The sequence below is a fragment of the Amphiura filiformis genome, chromosome 9 (genome assembly GCF_039555335.1).
Source record: "Amphiura filiformis chromosome 9, Afil_fr2py, whole genome shotgun sequence".
Classification (NCBI taxonomy): Eukaryota; Metazoa; Echinodermata; class Ophiuroidea; order Amphilepidida; family Amphiuridae; genus Amphiura; species Amphiura filiformis.
The window spans coordinates 29,530,322-29,549,298 of record NC_092636.1 but is presented as its reverse complement, the minus strand read 5'-3'; the positions used below and the strand labels follow the sequence as shown (position 1 = coordinate 29,549,298).

Here is an 18,977-nt window from a genome sequence, read left to right as displayed (position 1 = left end):
TGCGTTCCCCGTATATTCCTCAATCTCCCGTATGAATTTGGCTGTAAAACTAAACGATGATTCATAGGCCTTGCGCCTAGAATAAATATGAAATTCATGCGACGTAGCCTTAATCTCTTGGCTGCCAACGTCGGTGCAGTGGCGGAAAATGGGGTGCGTAGCTCTGCGTAGGGGCGAAAAGCTCGTAAGATCATTCTTAAAGTACGCGATGTTGTGCATCTAGATAGCCTGAATCATTTCTTGGCCACCTCGCAGTTGGCAGAAAACAGGGCAATGTTGCTCTGCGTATGGTTTTTTAATGGAAATATTATTACGCGGTTCACACTGTCCTTATTACCCAGAATGCCACTGCATGCGATTTTGCATAGCAACACGACAGTTGTTTATGTTATTCTCTTAGTTACCATCAATTTTAGCAAAAACGAATGTCCGATGGAAAAATGGCAATATGTACCCGATCAATATCCCACTAAATCAAAGCCGAAAGTCTAGGCAATTCGGAGAACACTCGCGCACAAGATGGGCAACCTTCCTTTTATTTATATATAGATAACGTTGAATTCAAATCAATACAAATAACTGCAACTTTTACCGGATATTTTCCTTTAAAAACACTGTGTTGTTAATATTGAACAACATCGGACGACTTTATAACGGCTGCATTACTTTTTGTCATAGCCTATAGGCTGTCTTTATCATAGCCTACAGGCTGATCTGACAACAGAAATGAAGATGAAGCATAAATAATAATAATAACAATATACAAACGTTGGACTTCGTGGTAAAGCCATAATGTACGATATCCATCAAACGCTAAAAATGCTAAAATAATATTATAATAACTGAGTAGCCTACAGGAAGGTTCCTATCCATTTTAAGTGAAACATGGCTGGGCGGGGGGGGGACGGGGAAGGTACAGTATATCTGAATACGACATTATGTCAAATTGCTATATTAACCAACAACAGGGGTTAGGAATTTTCAATAGAGGGGGCGCCGAGCCACACAAAGTCAGGCGCCGCTCTGCAAAAATACATAAAGTCAGGCGCCGCTCCGAAAATTGGAGGGGGCGCGCGCCGGGTGCCCTCTAAATCCGCCCCTGAACAAACACAACGATTTTGGCTAATTCTGTGTAAGTTATATTAGCACACGTGAAAACATTATAAAATGATAAATAGTAGGCCTAGGGGCCTATGCCAAAATAATCAGGTTCGAAAAAAAATTGAGTTTCATATTATAAAATCGTACATTATGGCTTTAAAATATCTCATCCATGGTGATACTACATGTATAATACTGGTAAACCACGTTTTGAAAGATTTTATGATTAATATTTTGTTCACACTGTGAGTGTGAAATTAACATTCACCCCAATAGTTGGCTAATAATAAGTTGTTGTTCTTATTCTGGAGAGAACATACTTATAAATAGTCTTATCGACTGGATAGACACAGTTTAGTATTATTATAAGGAAAAGGACGTTCGAAATAAAAGTATTTAGAGATGTTTTGAATAAAATATAAATAAATAAGAATAACGAAAACTAAAGAACCCTGCACCACACTATTCTGTGCATATTTTATACACACTGAAATAATTATGTAAAAAGAAAATATTATAAGATTTAAAAATAATGCGTCAATAGTGACTTAACCCTCGTGATAAATGCCTATGTGCTACAGTTGCAGCTCCACCTTTAATAGCTTGTGCAACATTCCCTGCCCACTCTTTCCCCTATAATAGTGGGATGCTGCGTGGTCGCGTAAGGCAGTTTGGCCCATTTAGAACATTTTTCGTCAAATCGCGCCCTTTGAAAGTCAAACAGTTGTCTTGCCCCCCCCCCCCCCTGTTCCCCACATAAACCAAACTTTTTTTAAACCCTATATAGGTATATATATGCCACATAACCCAATCTTATCAGGCAAAAAACGTCCACCGCGGAGTCGTCACTTCGGCAAACGATCCTGCCAAAAATGCCGGCCTTCCGACGATATTTGCCGAAATGCCGACACGCACACTGTCGATAATGTCAGTATTTCGGCATACACTTACAACATCACTACCATGATGAGTGGCAATATAATACATAATACAATTACAGTAAATCAACATTCACATTTTGCTTTGCTTGCGGAAAGTCCGGGCTGCTAGCTGGCCACACCCTGACATCGACAATGCTCAAAAATGCCGAAACAGGGTAAAATAGCAAATCACAATAATGCACTAGTACAGATCCAAGAGATGATGTTGATTGCACGTAGACATGAGACTCGTTGATATGAGCACGGTATAAACTTTATTTGTTTTTGGAATGAAAGTCTCCAATACATTGTTTTATTCTTTCTCAAAATACCAAGAAAATACGACTGATTAATAAATAATTCAATACTGGCTTTGGCTCAACAAATTTATAAAATTACACATGTGTTTTTCCACAATAAAATGTGAAATTTCGTTACAAAGTCATCAGATGGAACTTGTCAAATCGATTTCAACAAACTTATCCGGTCCTGTTTCAAGGTCCTGATCTACAAATCCTACATCAGTAAATTTGGATTGTTTTGAGTCCTGATGTGTCTCCAGCGTACCAATGTCAATAGCGATTCCTTGAGCGATTCCCGCGCCTGCGCAATCGCTTTCCATACTCGTCACGCTTGTGGATTCACTCTTAAGATCAGTAGATTCATTAGTTTTAAGTGAACTCCCGTCTTCAGACTCTGTTGCAAACGTGGCAAGTCCTGTTTCGCCACATACTTCATCATACGTGGGCGGTAGTTCAATCCGCTCTTGAATTTGACGATCTTCTGGTTTGGGCAGAGCGTGGACCTCGCGAGATTGGACTTCCACAACTCGTCCACCCTTGCGACATATCCTGGCAAGTGCAGCATTTACCTGCCATGTGTTCAAAGCTCCGAAGAAAAGTAGTCCGACAAAAAAGAAGAAAACTGATGGATATGACATGTTGAACGGTTTGCCGTTAACTAAAGCTAGTACAATCAATCCTATAGGCAGAAGAGCTCTGAAAACCACTGTTGAATAAGTACCCATAAATATGGCGACACGGTAACTTGAGGTTCCTCTCAAAGCAAGAACCCTCTTCATCAGTCGCGCAGCATTCACATTAACTACATCACCATTTGAAATCACTACAATGGCTACCAGGACAATGTCTTCCTTAGTTACGACAACCGTAGCAAGCGTTGCCAAGGAAACGCCATATATGATGATGTTCATCCATTTACTTGGTGAATTTGAGGCAGAGATGAATTCCTTGAAGAGAAGGAAGATGTAGACACCGGTGATGAAAGCGTTCAAGATGTGCAGTGAATGAGAGCAGTTGACTTGGAATGGTGTGCTCATAGCCTGGGTGGTTAGAATTAGTACTGTAGTACAGCAAACCAATGTGGTGTGGATAAAACAATCGAAGTAACTGAAAAGAGAGCAAAAGGAGAGAAAAAACGATTAAATTATATAGCAGATTTATAATTTGGTATCAAATTTTAATAATTATGTAGCAGAAAACAAAAATGTTAAATCAATCATTCAATGCATGTGTTTTAACTTAAAATGACACGACATCAATGTGTACTTTGCCCTCCCATCCGGTTTCCCCCCCCCCCCCCTCATCACAGTCCCTCGAGAATGACCTCGGCTATCGGAAGTTGAGTAAGAGCAGGGATCATAATATGCATCAGGGAAGTACCTTGCACTCTACAAACGGGTTCCAACATGAGTTCCAAGAAGGGTCCAGAGTGTCTTCCTTGGAATGCTCTCAAATCTGAACCCTCAAGCAAGTTTCCTGAAAATTCTAGAATCCTTTAGAGAACCATTACAGGTCCTACATTTTCTTTAAAGAACCAAAACAGTTCAACAGAGTGACCAAAGATCCTTTATGGCTCCTTTGAAGGACTAACAAGCATGGGTGTCAGTCCTGTGAGCCTCCTGGGGGAACACTGGGAGAAAGTGGACTTGCTCTTCCACTTTGTGGGAAAATGAGCCATTTTCAGCCACTTTTTGAGAGGAATTTACGCTGCTGCCATCAGGGCTCTCCGGAGAGGACAAATAAAGTTCTAAGAGTGCGGTGTATAGAATAATAGACCTCTGATCAAAATATATCTTGAATTATTCAACTTTATAATAAGCAAGACCGAGATTCCCATGTGAATCTGACGAGCGTGCGGGTGCGAGCTCTCACACCAGTTAAGTACCTGCGAACATTCGGACCATCCAGTTATCCGGACAAACATTAATTATAAATTACTTCCTGCCATTTACCCTTTCGATCTTTAATATGCATAAATCGTGGTAAACTGTGAGATATAGTTTGATCACAGCAGATATTCGGAAATGGTGCCACATCAACCCAATTTCCTCATCATTAAGGGATGGGGTATGAACGTTTGGACAGTATTTATTGTGGGACATTAGAGCACATCAGACATATCGAATTGCATTCTGAATACGAAGAATGTCCTTCTGATATCAAATTTTGCAATGTAATACACATTTTATGACAAATGATTAAAAATTGATATTTTTGCTATTTAACAGTACTCGAAGTAAACTTTATAAATCTGATGATTTATACTTAAAGTGTATGTAGGTGGGATGAAAAGCCGACGATCAATTGAAAATTTTGACCTTTCGTATTGAAGATATGGATTTTTTCCCGAAAACACCAAAAAAATTAGGTCTTTTTGGGAAAAAATCCACAACTTCAATATGAAAGGTCAAAATTTTCAATTGATCGTCGGCTTTTCCTCCCAGCTACAAACACTTTAAGAATATGTCATTAGATTAATAAAATTTACTTCGAGGATTCTTATATATCAAAATGTGAAAAATACCAAATTTTAATAATATGTCATAAAATTTGTATTATATCGTGAATTTCAAAAAATGAAAATTATTTGATATCATAAAGACATTCTTCGTATTCAGAATGCAATTCGATATGTCTGATGTGCTCTCATGCCCCACAAAAAGTACTATTGAAACGCTCAAAACGGTCATTCCAGATCCCTTAAGTTACATGTTGATATTAAATAATGAGGTTCACACAATAGACTAAGTGACAATAATGAAATATGGACAGCTATTGTCAAAATCTAGTTCGGAAATCACCTCTGAATGATTGTGTAAATATATGTAAAAGGAAATCACACAACTCCATTTACTACGAAAGTGTTGTAATTTTTGGCTAAGTATCTTCCGCCTCGTTGATGATATCAGTCGGTAAACTTTCAGACTTTCCCCCAGCCCTTGCACCAATTTTACTCTATTTTGTTCGTGTCAGAATCAGGTCTCGTCCCGGGGTTGATTAGGTCCTCTCCCTCTCGTTTCGTTTTTTACCTGAGTGTTATACCCCTTTTGTGCAATTCGCGCCACGGGTTATAGTATGGCATTTTCGACCCCGATTTGGCATGCCCCAGGTGCTATTTAAATACCCTCAGTTCGCCATTCCATTAGGAAACGAATTTGGAGAAAACCTTCTGTTAATAAAATACTATGCTGAGCCACCAGCCTGGGTGGCTCACGCTCCAGTTTTTAATCTTAATGATTGAGCTCAGTAATACATCAAAGAATGTCTTTCAATTCATGAAAACAAATAGATAATCAGCTTATCGGATTAAAAGCTTAGAGGGAATGTCTTGCTGCTCAGCGAGTGTTTGTAATTATCAGAAGGTTTTCTCCAAATCCATTCTCTAATGCGTGCGACACTGGCTAATTCCTAGCATATTCAATCTAAAAGTTATGAATTGTGAAATAAAATATCATTATAATCATTATGAATCAATTATGATGAATATGACTTAATGAGATATACAAAAGCATTCTACACGATGAAGGGAAAGTGACCAAGAGAAGGGAAACGAGAGTCTGTAATATTTTGAACACATAGGCCTACGCCAGTTTTTATAGTATTTTGTAAAATTGGGAAATATCCAAGTATCGGAATATCACATGAATGCTATTATTATGTCATGTATGTAATACGTTACGTGCAAACTTGAAACTTGAATAGCAGCTCTCATTGCGAAAATCAGAGAACAAAAACACATACATGTAGAGAGACAATACTTGTGCCCCCAGACTCTGGTCACTTTTAGAAAATTCCATGAAAATTGCCGAAAACGGCTTGTGCCCGGCCCTGATTGCCTATTGAGTTCCCCCAATCATGGTCGGTGCCCCCCCTAATAGGATGACTCATGCTATAGGCCATACGCCACTGTCCCTGGTTGAAGGTGTACGGAGATGTGTCACAGTTTTGGTTACCCTTTTACCCCCTTTAGCTCCCTTTCAGCAATTTTGATGTATCGATGGGTGGGTTTTCAGTGATGATCAATGCACCCAATTGGTCGAATTGGGACAACAGTGCCCCTAAAAGTACCCAATTTGGGCAAATTTCCGGGGCAAATTTGGATGTCATTTAGTATAGGTGCTTTTGGTGACAAATTGATATAGGGCCTACTGATGGGTTGCAAAAAACAGCAAGAAATAGAGAAAGTCAGCATCCAAAGGTCTGAGTGGCACATTGCCGTACAAAAAATTTCGGACTTGTGGCTGCACTGCTGCAGCATATTTAGTAGTAAAACACCCTGAAATAGATGAACATACAAAACAAAATAGAGGAATTATGTATTGAATGGGAAGTATATAGTATACGTCGAAATTAATGTCTGCTTTGTGAAACTGGAGACGTTTTCTTTTCCGCAATTTCAATTGTCTTTGTTTTGTGCTGGGGGAATTCCCGTGACGTGTATGGGGATTTCTTAAACCAAACTCCTTGACCCGATTTACTTTCACAATGTCAACTGAAATAGCAATAAAACCAAAACTGGTATACAAAAGTTTCTTTTTTATTGTGCAACAGACTGTTTACTATTAATGCAAACTTTTGAATTATACTTCTGTGTACGTAAAGGAAATTCCCTGATTCTAGCTCTAAAAATAGACATTCGTTGTAATTGTATTGTACCATAATATAACTTGTTTTATATATAGCGTTTTGAAAATATCATATTTCTTTGTTATATCGTATACAACTTTTGTTTTTTGTTACTAAAAACAATAAATAAACGACGTTTGACGTAAGTTACATGACATCTATCAGTCTATAGCCTACTGCTGTCATATCATGATAGGAATGTTATTAAAATTGAATACATGATTAATGTTCGATTGTTCGTATAGATATTTGTTTTTTATTAAAGGATTTTTAATAAACTCTGGTTGAAAACGAAATTGCAAATAATATACAAAATGTAGCTGTTTATGATAATAACAACAAACAAACAAAGAAATAATAAAAACAGAGACCATTATGAGATTATTTTGACGACATTAAAGGAAACACTATTGTCATGACAACACGTTATCTCCAAAAGGAACCACGCCTAGGATGATATAGCAAACTCGGTACAACTATAAAAATCATTAGTTTGCAAAATATAATATGGTTGATGATGACGCCGCCTTAGGCATAGTTTATCTTGGTGGCATAGGTCTTGGAATATATCCAGCATCCTCTTTAACCACATATTTTTGAACACGATCAAGATAACCTTAAAAGCATTGAGCTTAAAGGCCCATTCAGTGATTTGTTCATCGGGAGGATCGTACAAATCATCAAAGTTCAGGTTTTGGCGGATGGCATCTTAATAGTGTCATAGATGTGCTAACATCGCCTGCTAGTGGTTTACCATTGGCCATTAGTCATAACTAGCTCATTTTTGCCCCGCTCCGCGCCGAAATTCTCGACTAATCAAAATAGTTCCTTGTTGTCGCCTGAACCCAATCAAAAGACAAGCTGAAAATTTGAAAATTAATTTCACCGAGGCAAAATTCAGAATTTCGGCTCGGCAAAATTAATTTTCAAAGTTTGAGTGGTTTTTTTAATTGGTTACAACATAAAATGTACTTTTTTGATTGGTTGAGAATTTCAGCGCGGTGAAATTAATTTCGGCGAGGACATTAATTTCAGCGCGGGGTAATTGAGCTAGTTATGACTCTTATGGCTAATGATAGTGGTTAAGCTGAGAGCCTTGTATTAAAGACAATTGAAGACATTTTACACGAATTACAAAGTGTATTTGAATGGGGCTTTAACTTTGTCAATACTGCCGTTTTTCTTCATTTTTTGCCAAATTTTTCATTTCAAAAATACTTAATGACAATTTGAATGACTTATCACTTTTAGACAATTTATAAACAATTTTAATTTGTTACACTTACGCTGTGATCACCGAATGGGCCTTTAAGAAGCAAGACACATTGAGCAGGTTCCTTGCGTGCGGAAATAGGCAGTCTGCCTAGATAAGTATTTTAACTGCGACGACTTTTAACCGCTTCTATCATAAAATGTTGTGTGCGTGTGAACCCTTAAAATGCTGAACACTTAGTTTATAAAGGATTGTCTAGATGCTAAGTATCCCAATGAATCAATATTAAGTCATAGGTATTTGAGTGCGTGCACTACCAGTCCTGTAGCCAGGTTGTATTGGGGGGGCTCCCGGGGTGGGAAGCTAAAAATTTACATTTTGTGAATTATTCCTTCAAAAGGGCTATACTTTCAACACTGCCCCGAAAACAAATCTGGACCTTTCGTGACTTTTTCCTTCAAAAAGGGCTGATTTTTGAACGTTTTTACAGAAAAAGGTGGACTTGTTTCAGTGGACTTTTTTTCCAGATCGGCAGCATTTTGAGGGGATGCCTCAGTAAGGAATACAATAGGGTATATTATAATTAGAAATCGCAGAAAAATGTATTGTTAATCGCTAAAACAATAAAAGCAAAAATGTCAAGTGCATTATATGCAGCTAAGTTATTAATCGCTAAAACAAACAAACAAACAAACAACCAAATCTGACCTTATCATCGACCTTTCAAATCATATGTTGATTTAAATTTGTAATAAAATTTAGCTTTAGATAAAATCTTAATTTGCATCTAATTTAAAGATTCTTTGGGTTGAATTGATTATTGACATTGCGATGATACACATGTTTTTGCTGTCATATCAGGGTTATCAGAATTAGTTTTGCCTTTTAAACACCTTGAAAGTCGGAAAACATGTCTGATATAGATACGAATATTTGATATTTCATGATTTCAACAATGATTATTGATTTACATTCTAATTATTTTCAAAGCATTCTTATCAGTAATCATGGTTATCTACGGTATTATATATAGGAATTACCATATCCTCGACATTGTTAGTATATGCTATTGTTTGGCATCTATTTATTCACAGGTATGTATTTATTTATGAATTATTTACAAAGATTCATGAACTTGATGTGGCCTTTAAACTTTATTGAACAGTCACTACGGTCAGGGTGGATTATTCAATCAGGAATGTCATCATTACTGACTAATTAAGGGCTTGAACTTAATTGATAAGGTGAATAAGTTGCAATTAAAAACGGTGTTGAGTGATATTCTTTTTGATTCCGATTCAAAATTTAATGTATCGTGTGTTTTATACCACGTGAAAGTCCAAAATGAACTTAGCCTGGGAAAGGAAGCAATAGAGACGCGTGATTTCGTCCCGGATTTCATAAGTGTTCATATATCTGTCATAATGATCAATTTTAAGTTTTATTTGTTTATAAAAGCTTGTCATAACTTGAATTAGAAAAAGTTCAATTCATCCTCGATGATCGAAGTCATATTTTGATACTTCGTAAGTCCTATTTTAAACTTGATGAATTGACATAATCCGTAAATATGCATTTTAAACAGTGTTTTGATATACATGTATTTTGCTTACACAGTAGACAGGCGGTCTACTGGTTACTATTTTAAACAAGAACGTTTTGTTAATTTAATAGTAAGCAATTACTGATATGAAAATGCACTTTAGGCTTCACATCGGAATTTCAAACGCTTAGGATGGGACGAGATTTATGTGCCCTTGTTTTGGGTGCATTTCGGGAAATTTGGTTTAGCGATACGCCCCCTCCAATGTCCGGTGTGTAGAGCAATGTTGAAAACTTGAAGACCATGTCTGATGGGTCTCCTTTTGGCGAACAGTATAATAGAGGTAGGCGTACGCGTAGGGCCTACATGATTGCAGGTGGTGGTCACTGTGCATTCTCTAAATTCAGTAAATTTTCATCATCAACCGTGTAATTGAATGGGATTGTTTTGAAATTTTAAAACGCTTGAAATTTCACAAACAAATAGGCCTATGTTAATAAATAATATAAATACAAGCTAAAACCGTTGGGGTTCGATAATGAACCCCACAAAACTAACCGAGTATATGGAAAATGCCATACGGCCGGGCGGTTTCACAAGTTGCCGGCTCTATCATGCCACTCGCCGCCTGCATGATTGATAAACTTTCTAATCTCAATGCGTACACCCCCGTACATTTTTGGAGACCCCCCGTTTCAAAATATTGCAATAAACGTTCATGAAATTAATGTAAAAAAAAAAGTAATATCTTTAAAATGAAAATAATTTGGTTAAAAAGTAGGTCTTATACTTAAAGTGAGTGTATGGACGGGACAGAAGCAAGTTGCAGCATGCTCAGTGGCGGCGCCAGGAACTTTTTCGGGGTGGGGTGGGGGGGTGGGGGGGTATGGGGAAAAGTGAATTTCAGGGAGGGCAAAATTTGCGCAAAAAGTGAAAATGTACGTATTTTGGGGGGGGGGGTATGCCTCAAACGGGGGGGGGGGCAAAAAATATTTGGGGGGAAAATGCCCTCTTGTCCCCCGTAGCGCCGCCATTGAGCATGGTTCCAGGCAATACGCTACAAGTGTGTATCTAGGCCTATTCCTACAATTTGAACTCCTTTATAATAACAGGAAAATCTGCACGTCTCGCAACATAAGCCTTAGAACATAAACCTTACTTAGCCAATTCGTCCCTGGGGATCGATTGAATTAGGGTTTAAATATAGCCCTTAGATTAAGGCATGTTATCGTGTTAAGACACTCTGATTATTGCCATGATCATACATGGTGTTTTCCTCTATATACAGGGTGTATCAAAATGATTGGTACACATCAGTTTCCAGTGATTATGGACAAGGCTACCACAAAATGCAGCCCAGGAGCTACCTTGTTTATAGATTATGTTAAGATCATTAAACTATAAATCCTGGATATTTTAAGGGGATACTACACCCCTGGCCAATTTTGTGCCTATTTTTGCATTTTTCTCAAAAATTATAGCGCATTGGTGACAAGTAAGATATGTATATTATAGGGGCAAGGACTACAAGTACTGCACTGAAAATTCAACGACTCAAGGCAAGTAGTTATTGATTTATTGATCAAATACTGGTTTTCCCTCATTTTTGACCGTAACTCCACAACTGTTGTCTGTGCTGAAATAAAATTTCCAGTGCAGTAGTTGTAGTCCTTGGCCCTATAATATACATATCTTACTTGTCACCAATGCGCTATGATTTTTGAGAAAAATGCAAAAATAGGCACAAAATTGGACAAGGGTGTAGTACCCCCTTAAGGGAATCCAATGTTGCATATTGAAGAAGCAAGCTTGTCAACGCACACCAAAACCTATCAGTTTTACTCCAATATGTGACCGTACACCACGAATGAGCCGTAAATGTCCTCAATTGTATTCTGAGTTACAGTGTAAAATGGGCATGAAGGTCATATTCATAGGTATTTCAATTTGGTGCTACGTGTATCTCATTAAATGAGGTACACGTAGCACCAAATTGAGGTACCTATGAATACGACCTTCATGCCCATTTTACACTGTAACTCAGAATACAATTGAGGACATTTACGGCGTATTCGTGGTGTAGCCTACGGTCACATATGCTATTCCAGAAAATAAGTGCACACTCCCTGAAGAGTACATTTTCAATAAAAGAAATGTTCGGATTTCCAGGTTTGATTCCTGAAAACGACTGGAATTTTAGTTGCCAATGTTACTGGAAAAAAGCTTAGAAATGCAAAATAATAAAATGTATAAGTCACGGAATTGTCCCAAATGAGCCTTAAATTTAGGAATTTTCGAATGTGAACTTGTTTTGCTGGATTTGTTTCGTATTGAGACACATTGAAAGTCTGCATTTCCAGCAATCATAACGTGTCAAAAAGTAACCCTTTTATAATGTTTAAACGCAAATATCCAAGCACTTCTATTGCCTCCGACATCTGGAGGACTACGCCTTCTTGGAAAGCTCAGATTAGTTTTATTAGTGTTATTATTAGTGTTATTATTATTATTATTAGTGTTATTATTATTATTATTATATTATTATGAGTAGTAGTGTTGGTGTTATTATTATTATTATTATTATTATTATTATTATTATTATTATTATATTTTGAAACTCGCGACATACAAATTTTATGACAAATTATTACAAAAATTATAATTTTGACATTTTTAAACAGCCATCGAAGTAATCTTTATCTACTATACTAAAATAACCAGCGAAGTCTGTGTGTGTGGTTGTCTGTGTGTCTGTGTGTCCGGCTATGCGTTTCGCCGCGCTTTGACGCATTGATCCGATATTTCGGATATGAATAGGTATCGGGAAAAGCATGTTGACCGGGTGGTTTTGAAGGTCACCGGAGGTCAAGGTCAAAGGTCAAAATTTCAAACTTTGTCCGATCGGGCCCAAACTTGGTGGGTGGAATCCTTGATACGAGGGGAATATATGCGCGAAATAAAATCCGAGGTCAACTGAGGTCAAAGATCATTACGGAGGGTTCAAATTTCAAACTTTGTCCGATCGGGCTCAAACTTGGTGGGTGGAATCCTTGATACCAGGGGAATATATGCGCGAAATAAAATCCGAGGTCAACCGAGGTCAAAGGTCATTACGGAGGGTTCAAATTTCAGACTTTGTCTGATCAGGCTCAAACTTGGTGGGTGGAATCCTTGATACCAGGGGAATATATGCGCGAAATAAAATCGACATCAACCGAGGTCAAAGGTCATTACGGAGGGTTCAAATTTCAAACTTTGTCCGATCGGGCTCAAACTTGGTGGGTGGAATCCTTGATATGAGGGGAACACGTAAAAATATAATCGAGGTCATCCGAGGTCAAAGGTCATCCAGGGGCTGCATTGTAAACTTCGCCTGATTTCGGGTAAAACTCTGGTGAAAGTAATTCTCCATATCACGGGAGCATGAACAAAATCAAACCGAGGTCACTCGAGGGCAAAGGTCATATGGGGTCAGTATGCCCAACTGGTCTTAAAAGTGGTAGAAAGAATCCTTGATATGTGGAGAACATGTCAAAAAGTCAAAAGGGTCATCAGGGGTCAAATAGCATTGCCATCAGTTACTCTCACAGCAACGGGTGAACTAGTAAATCTAATGATATTAATGTGCATGTAGCTGGGATGAACTTTCGTTTTGAAGATATGCATCCCCCAAAGACCTACATTTTTAGGTGTTTGGGAAAATGTATATCTTCAATACAAAAGGCCAATAGGTGGTTTTTTGTTTTGTTTTGTTTTTTAGTGAAGTGTGTTTTATGACCCCTGCAAACTTAAAACTCCGTCAAATTTGACATTTGATTTTGCCAAATGCCCGGCCCAATGACGATATCTGTCTAGATGGTAAAAAAACTCACAGATTTGTCAAGTTCGGCGTCAAGCATGTCAAGTAAAATTTGTTATTTTGAACCCAGTCATAGTGGGAAATACCCTGAATTGTCCTTACAACTTCATTGTTTGTGTTTATGCAGTAGTACAGGTGATATTTGACAGTAACACAATAGAATTAATTTTTTGTGCTTCGGATTTTCCCAAAACAAGTCAAGCGCAGCAAAGTTCATAGCCTTCTGCATGAACATGCAACATCGGCCACACGATTATTGTAAAGTTGAATATGCAATTTTGGTTTTGGAAAGAACTTGTGCCGTCACCATGGTTTATGTATTGCGAAATACCATACTCTTCAGATTCCCAATTTGATATAATAAACAAAACAAAATATCGTCACAATTTGAAAAGAAAGCAATTGGCAATGTGTGGGCTTATATGGCTAGCCTACTCTCACTTGATATGTGTGACAAAATAAGTTCCCGGTATAGAGTGGTCGAGTGGGATGGCAATTGAAAGTTGAAACATTCTTGGTGGTTTTTACAAAATGGTTTTTTTATAAATATAACTAGAGTTTGGGAGCGGTATGTGCAATAATACATGATTATTTCAAAGTAATCTATTATGTTTCATTGCAAATATATTCAAGTAGATAAAGCATGTATGTCATTAGTAATTTATACCAGTCATAGGAATTCATTTAGCAGTCAAATAATCCATGGAGACATTAAAAAAAAAGATTTGAGGTGGTAGCATAATTTATGGTCTCTTTATATAAATGATAGCTAATGATATAATAATTAATGGTGGTTATAGGGTTAGAGTTAGGGTTATGTATGGTATGGAGGGTTGTATTAAGGTTATGGTTATGGTACTGAGATATTTTTCGACCTAGCGCACCTTAGAATCGACTTGCGGATGTACGGTATATAGGGCATACAGAGCAAATTGGAATTAAAGTCATAATATTATAACTTTAAAATCACCATTGAACACTTAAGTTAAGCGGTTAAGATTTTAAGTGAGATTTCTTTTATTTAACCTCATTACTTTGCCTTAAATTGACCAGAAAACTTCCTGACAGTTGTTACGGTTATTTGGCAAAGAATAACCAAATTAAAATTCGACTGGCATCGTAGTAAATACGGCTTTAAACAATTGTTTAAAACTATTTTCTCTATACGTAAATGCATTTCGATGAAAAGGAAAGAGTTTAAAATGAAATTAATAAAATTATCGTAGCTGGCGACATTTTTTTGTTTATTATGCTTAATTGTCTGCTTATGAATGCAATTAGAGCAATAGACAATAAAAGTGTAAATTAATAATTAGCTCCACTTCCGATCAAAGGTGCGTGCGCGAATACTAAAACGTTTAAAATGTTAATTAAAAACAAAGCATACTGATTTATGTTTATTTAATGACTAAGTGAAGATGTTTCCACGATCAATATATCAAAGAGTAAACAAAAACAACGACCCGACATGACAATGATTTGAGTGTACTGTACACATCCTGGACAATTAAAAGAATTATATTCATCAAAGTTTGATCAACAAAGAAACACCGGAACAAATACATGACAAAGAAATCAATTATTTGATCGTTAATTTTCGTCACCAAATTCGTTAACAACAAAACATACAATTTGTGCCCGATGGCATTGCAAAAACCATTTTAACTTTAGTTGTATCCGCATTTACTCAGTAAAATGTTAAAGGTTAGATACTTATAAAACATTTTTCAACAAAAGTATACAATAAGTAAAAGTTCAATGATCTGGTATAAAGGTGTTATTTTGCTTTGCTTATTATTTTACATATTTTACATAAACACAAAGAAACTGTGTGGCTAATATCAATGAAGCATTAATACAAAGCGGACCTATAACTTTCTTTGTTCCTGAGTTTGCACACCTTTATCAAGGTCCAGATGTTGTCAAGTTAAATATAAACCAGGAATTATTATCCAATACAAAGCATTCTGATCGGTATCTGTGTTTTCAAATGTAGCAGATGGCAACTCAAACTTGGAGAAAAACAAAAACTTAATAAAGAACTTTATCTTATCATATTGATGGATAAGATAGTAGACAAGTTTCGATGTTTTCACTGGTTTTGGAGAATGATATGAACTTATTATGCGCATACTAATTCTTTGTCTATAAATGTACATTTATAATGCTATTCTTACTGCTATTCTGATTTTACTTATAAAAATATAACTAATTATCCATACCAGCTAATGTTATAAATGTATTAAGGGGGTACTACACCCCTGGCCAATTGTGTGCCTATTTTTGCATTTTTCTAAAATATTATAGCGCATTGATGACAAGTAAGATATGTATATTATAGGGGCAAGGACTACAACTACTGCACTGACTATTTTATTTCAGCACTGACAACAGTTGTGGAGTTACAGTCAAAAATGAGGGAAAACCACTATTTGATCAATAAATCAATAACTACTTGCCTTGAGTTGCTGAATTCTCAGTGCAGTAGTTGTAGTCCTTGCCCCTATAATATACATATTTTACTTGTCACCAATGCGCTATAATTTTTGAGAAAATGCAAAATAGGCACAAAATTGGCCAGGGTGTAGTACCCCTTAATGAAAGCAAAGTTCTTTACGAAATGTCTTGGATCAAAAAATGAGGAATAAAATAAATACAGAGACGCATAGTACGCGACGGAGACACTGGTAGCAATACAAGCAACTCTTGCTCAATTATATTAATTTATCAAAAACGCTTTTGAAATAATTAGATCTATAACGATGTTTACCTTTTCCATTTTGTTAAAAATATTTTAATTTGAAAATATATAAATTTGCAAGACTGTACACACTGCTCTTATATTGAAGAATTAGTCTAACTTTTACGGTATAATTAAGAATTGCTGAATGATTTGATTCTGCGAAGACCTCTTGTGCTCATTTTATTAATATAGTCTTTTTTTTAAATAACATCAATGTTAATAAATACTTACAGATTTTGCATAAATACACTGTATCTGTCGTGTTTATGCGCCAGCCTTATTTTCCCAGCCAATCCATTGGAGCATACGACGATTTCTTTGGCAATGAAAAATATCAGAAAATAAAATAATACACAGATATTGGCGCTGAATGATGTGTAGAACAGCAAATCAAACGCTGTAGTATTGGGTGCCAAATGTGTGGTAGAAGGGCTCTTGGTTGAAGGCCTGAATCCATCATAATCTCCATATCAAATAGTTTCGCCATTAAAAGCAGTATATACGTCCACCATGTATGAAGAGTTGAAGCTTTATGGTTTAAATTGCTGGATAAACTCTATATTTAGCTGTTAACCGCCGCCACTATCAAATTTCCCGGGGTTGTTTGAAAGTGTGAAATTTGCAGATCAACGAAACGGAACGGAAACTCCCTACTAGCGCTATGTCTACAACACTGTTATTAACAGTGTGTCTGATTACTTCCGCCTTTGATGTTTATATGACATCACACGCTATTATACTGGGCACTGAGTGGTAATGGGAAAACCCGGATGGGGATGAGACTAAATTGGGTTTTTTAGCACAGCCAAACATTGGACCAATCACCGTGATCGTGAAACTGTTAATATGGCAAATGTACCGCCATGTATAAATATTGACGTCATCATAGTCTGGAATTTTGACACTGTATAAGAGATGATATCTCTTTCGGAATAATTATGTTTAGGCCTAATGTTAGCCTAATTAAGGAGCTTTAAGGGACTGTTCACAAACACTTGTTGGGGGGGCGGATGCAAAGGGGGGGGCTTAAAGTTTTGACCCTCCTAGGGAGGGGGTTGAATAAATGACCACAAAATTTCCTGGGAAAATTGAGTTTATATGCTTTTCTATGGGGTTGACCCATACTTTTTAATATGTCAAAAAGGGGGCCCTTAAAATTTTTAGATCTGAAAGGGGGGCGTAACAAGTGTTTGTGAACGGTCCCTAAATCACCCCCCCTTTCGGCTCATTTGCTGCTGGGTAAGTTCAAGTCACGATAGGCCTATTTGTATAAATTAAAAATGATGTAAAACATATCATACACCCCCATATACCTATAAACATTCAATTCCAAACGTTGCCATGTTTATTGACAAAATAAACTGAAACAAGACATACAAAAACATGCATCGAAACCGTGTTACTTACCTATCATTTATGCACTGGTGGCCTAAAAGCTTTAATAATCCTTGTTTGCTAATAGTCACCCTTCGATAGCTCAGTTGGTAGAGCGGTGGACTGTAGTGGAATTTACATTGTGATCCATAGGTCACTGGTTCGAATCCAGTCCGAAGGAAGGACTCGATATTTTATTTTGATTTGTTTCATAATCATTTCACCTAAAGAATCGGATATCAACGTTTGCACAGTATTTTTTGTGGGACTTGAGAGCACATTAGACATATCGAATTACTTACTGAATACGAGGAATGTCCTTCTGATATCAAATAATTTTGATTTTTGAAATTCGCAATATATAATAATACATATTACATGCCAAATTATTAAAATTTGATATTTTTGATATTTAAGAGTCATCGAAGTAAGTCATTTAGGGACCGTTCACAAAAACTGGTAAGGGGGGGGGGCTGATGCAAAAAGGGGGCCCTGAAATTTGTTGACCCTCCTAAGGGGGGGAGGGGGCCTGAAAAAATGACCACAAATGTTCCTGGAAAATTGAGTATGCTTTTCTATGGGGTTGACCCATAATTTTCATGTGAAAGGGGGGGGCTGAAATTTTTGAGGTCTGTAAAGTGGGGGCCCCGAAACATTTTCGCGATAAATTTGTTTTGCATCAGGCACCCCCCTTACAAGTGTTTGTGAACGGTCCCTTAATGATATGTAGGCCTACTTGACGTGTATGTAGCTGGGAGGAAAGCAGTCCATCAAAATTCTGACATTTCGTATTGAAGATATAGGCCTACCCCCAACCCCAAAAAAAAAGACCTAAAAATGTTGGTCTGGAGGAGACTCTAACGATTAGGCTAATTCTAACCCGGGTGCACCGTTCGAAACTGTTGCACGGGACTAGATTGGCTAGTGGTCATGTGTGTAATATTTTGGATATTGGTCTAATTGTTATGAATTATTGACCAAAATTTACAGGCCAAAAACATTATTTTATTTGGCCAAAATCTCTCCAGGTCGATCTTTGACTCCTTTGTTGGATAAAGCATATCTTTTGTTCTAGACCACTGATTCAGGTGAAATGTATATTATAAAAGCTTGATTAACCCTCTTTTAAAATACCCATAGATTTCGTTGTTTTAATCAAAAATAATAAGAAATAATCTTAGTATTAAGAGTATTTTGGGACATGACATGTTTGAAGTCTTTTTTGAACATAATGCTAAATGTATGCCAATGAGGTTATAAGTTCAGCTCCATATTTCATGTTTCTTGCTGCATATA

General features: G+C 36.9%; 2 protein-coding genes and 1 non-coding gene across 4 annotated transcripts in view; 1 reads left to right on the top strand and 2 right to left on the bottom strand.

Moving 5' to 3' along the window:
* Nucleotides 1-18,977, bottom strand: part of LOC140160839 (nocturnin-like) — a 135,727-nt gene that overhangs the window by 45,110 nt on the left and 71,640 nt on the right. The window lies entirely within an intron of this gene.
* On the bottom strand, nucleotides 1,840-17,006 carry LOC140160837 (uncharacterized). 2 transcript variants are annotated; one of them, XM_072184153.1, is made up of 2 exons: nucleotides 16,539-17,006; nucleotides 1,840-3,430 (listed from the first exon to the last, which is right to left on the bottom strand). In XM_072184153.1, exons 1-2 carry the CDS (start codon nucleotides 16,547-16,549, stop codon nucleotides 2,467-2,469), a joined length of 975 nt encoding a protein of 324 aa, XP_072040254.1. In that variant the 5' UTR covers nucleotides 16,550-17,006; the 3' UTR covers nucleotides 1,840-2,466. The 2 variants fall into 2 exon arrangements, with proteins under 2 accessions (XP_072040254.1, XP_072040255.1); XM_072184154.1 differs by lacking the exon at nucleotides 16,539-17,006 and adding an exon at nucleotides 3,704-4,071.
* Trnay-gua (transfer RNA tyrosine (anticodon GUA)) lies at nucleotides 17,774-17,862 on the top strand. The gene is given in 2 exon segments: nucleotides 17,774-17,810; nucleotides 17,827-17,862. It is a non-coding gene; the product is annotated as a tRNA-Tyr (tRNA).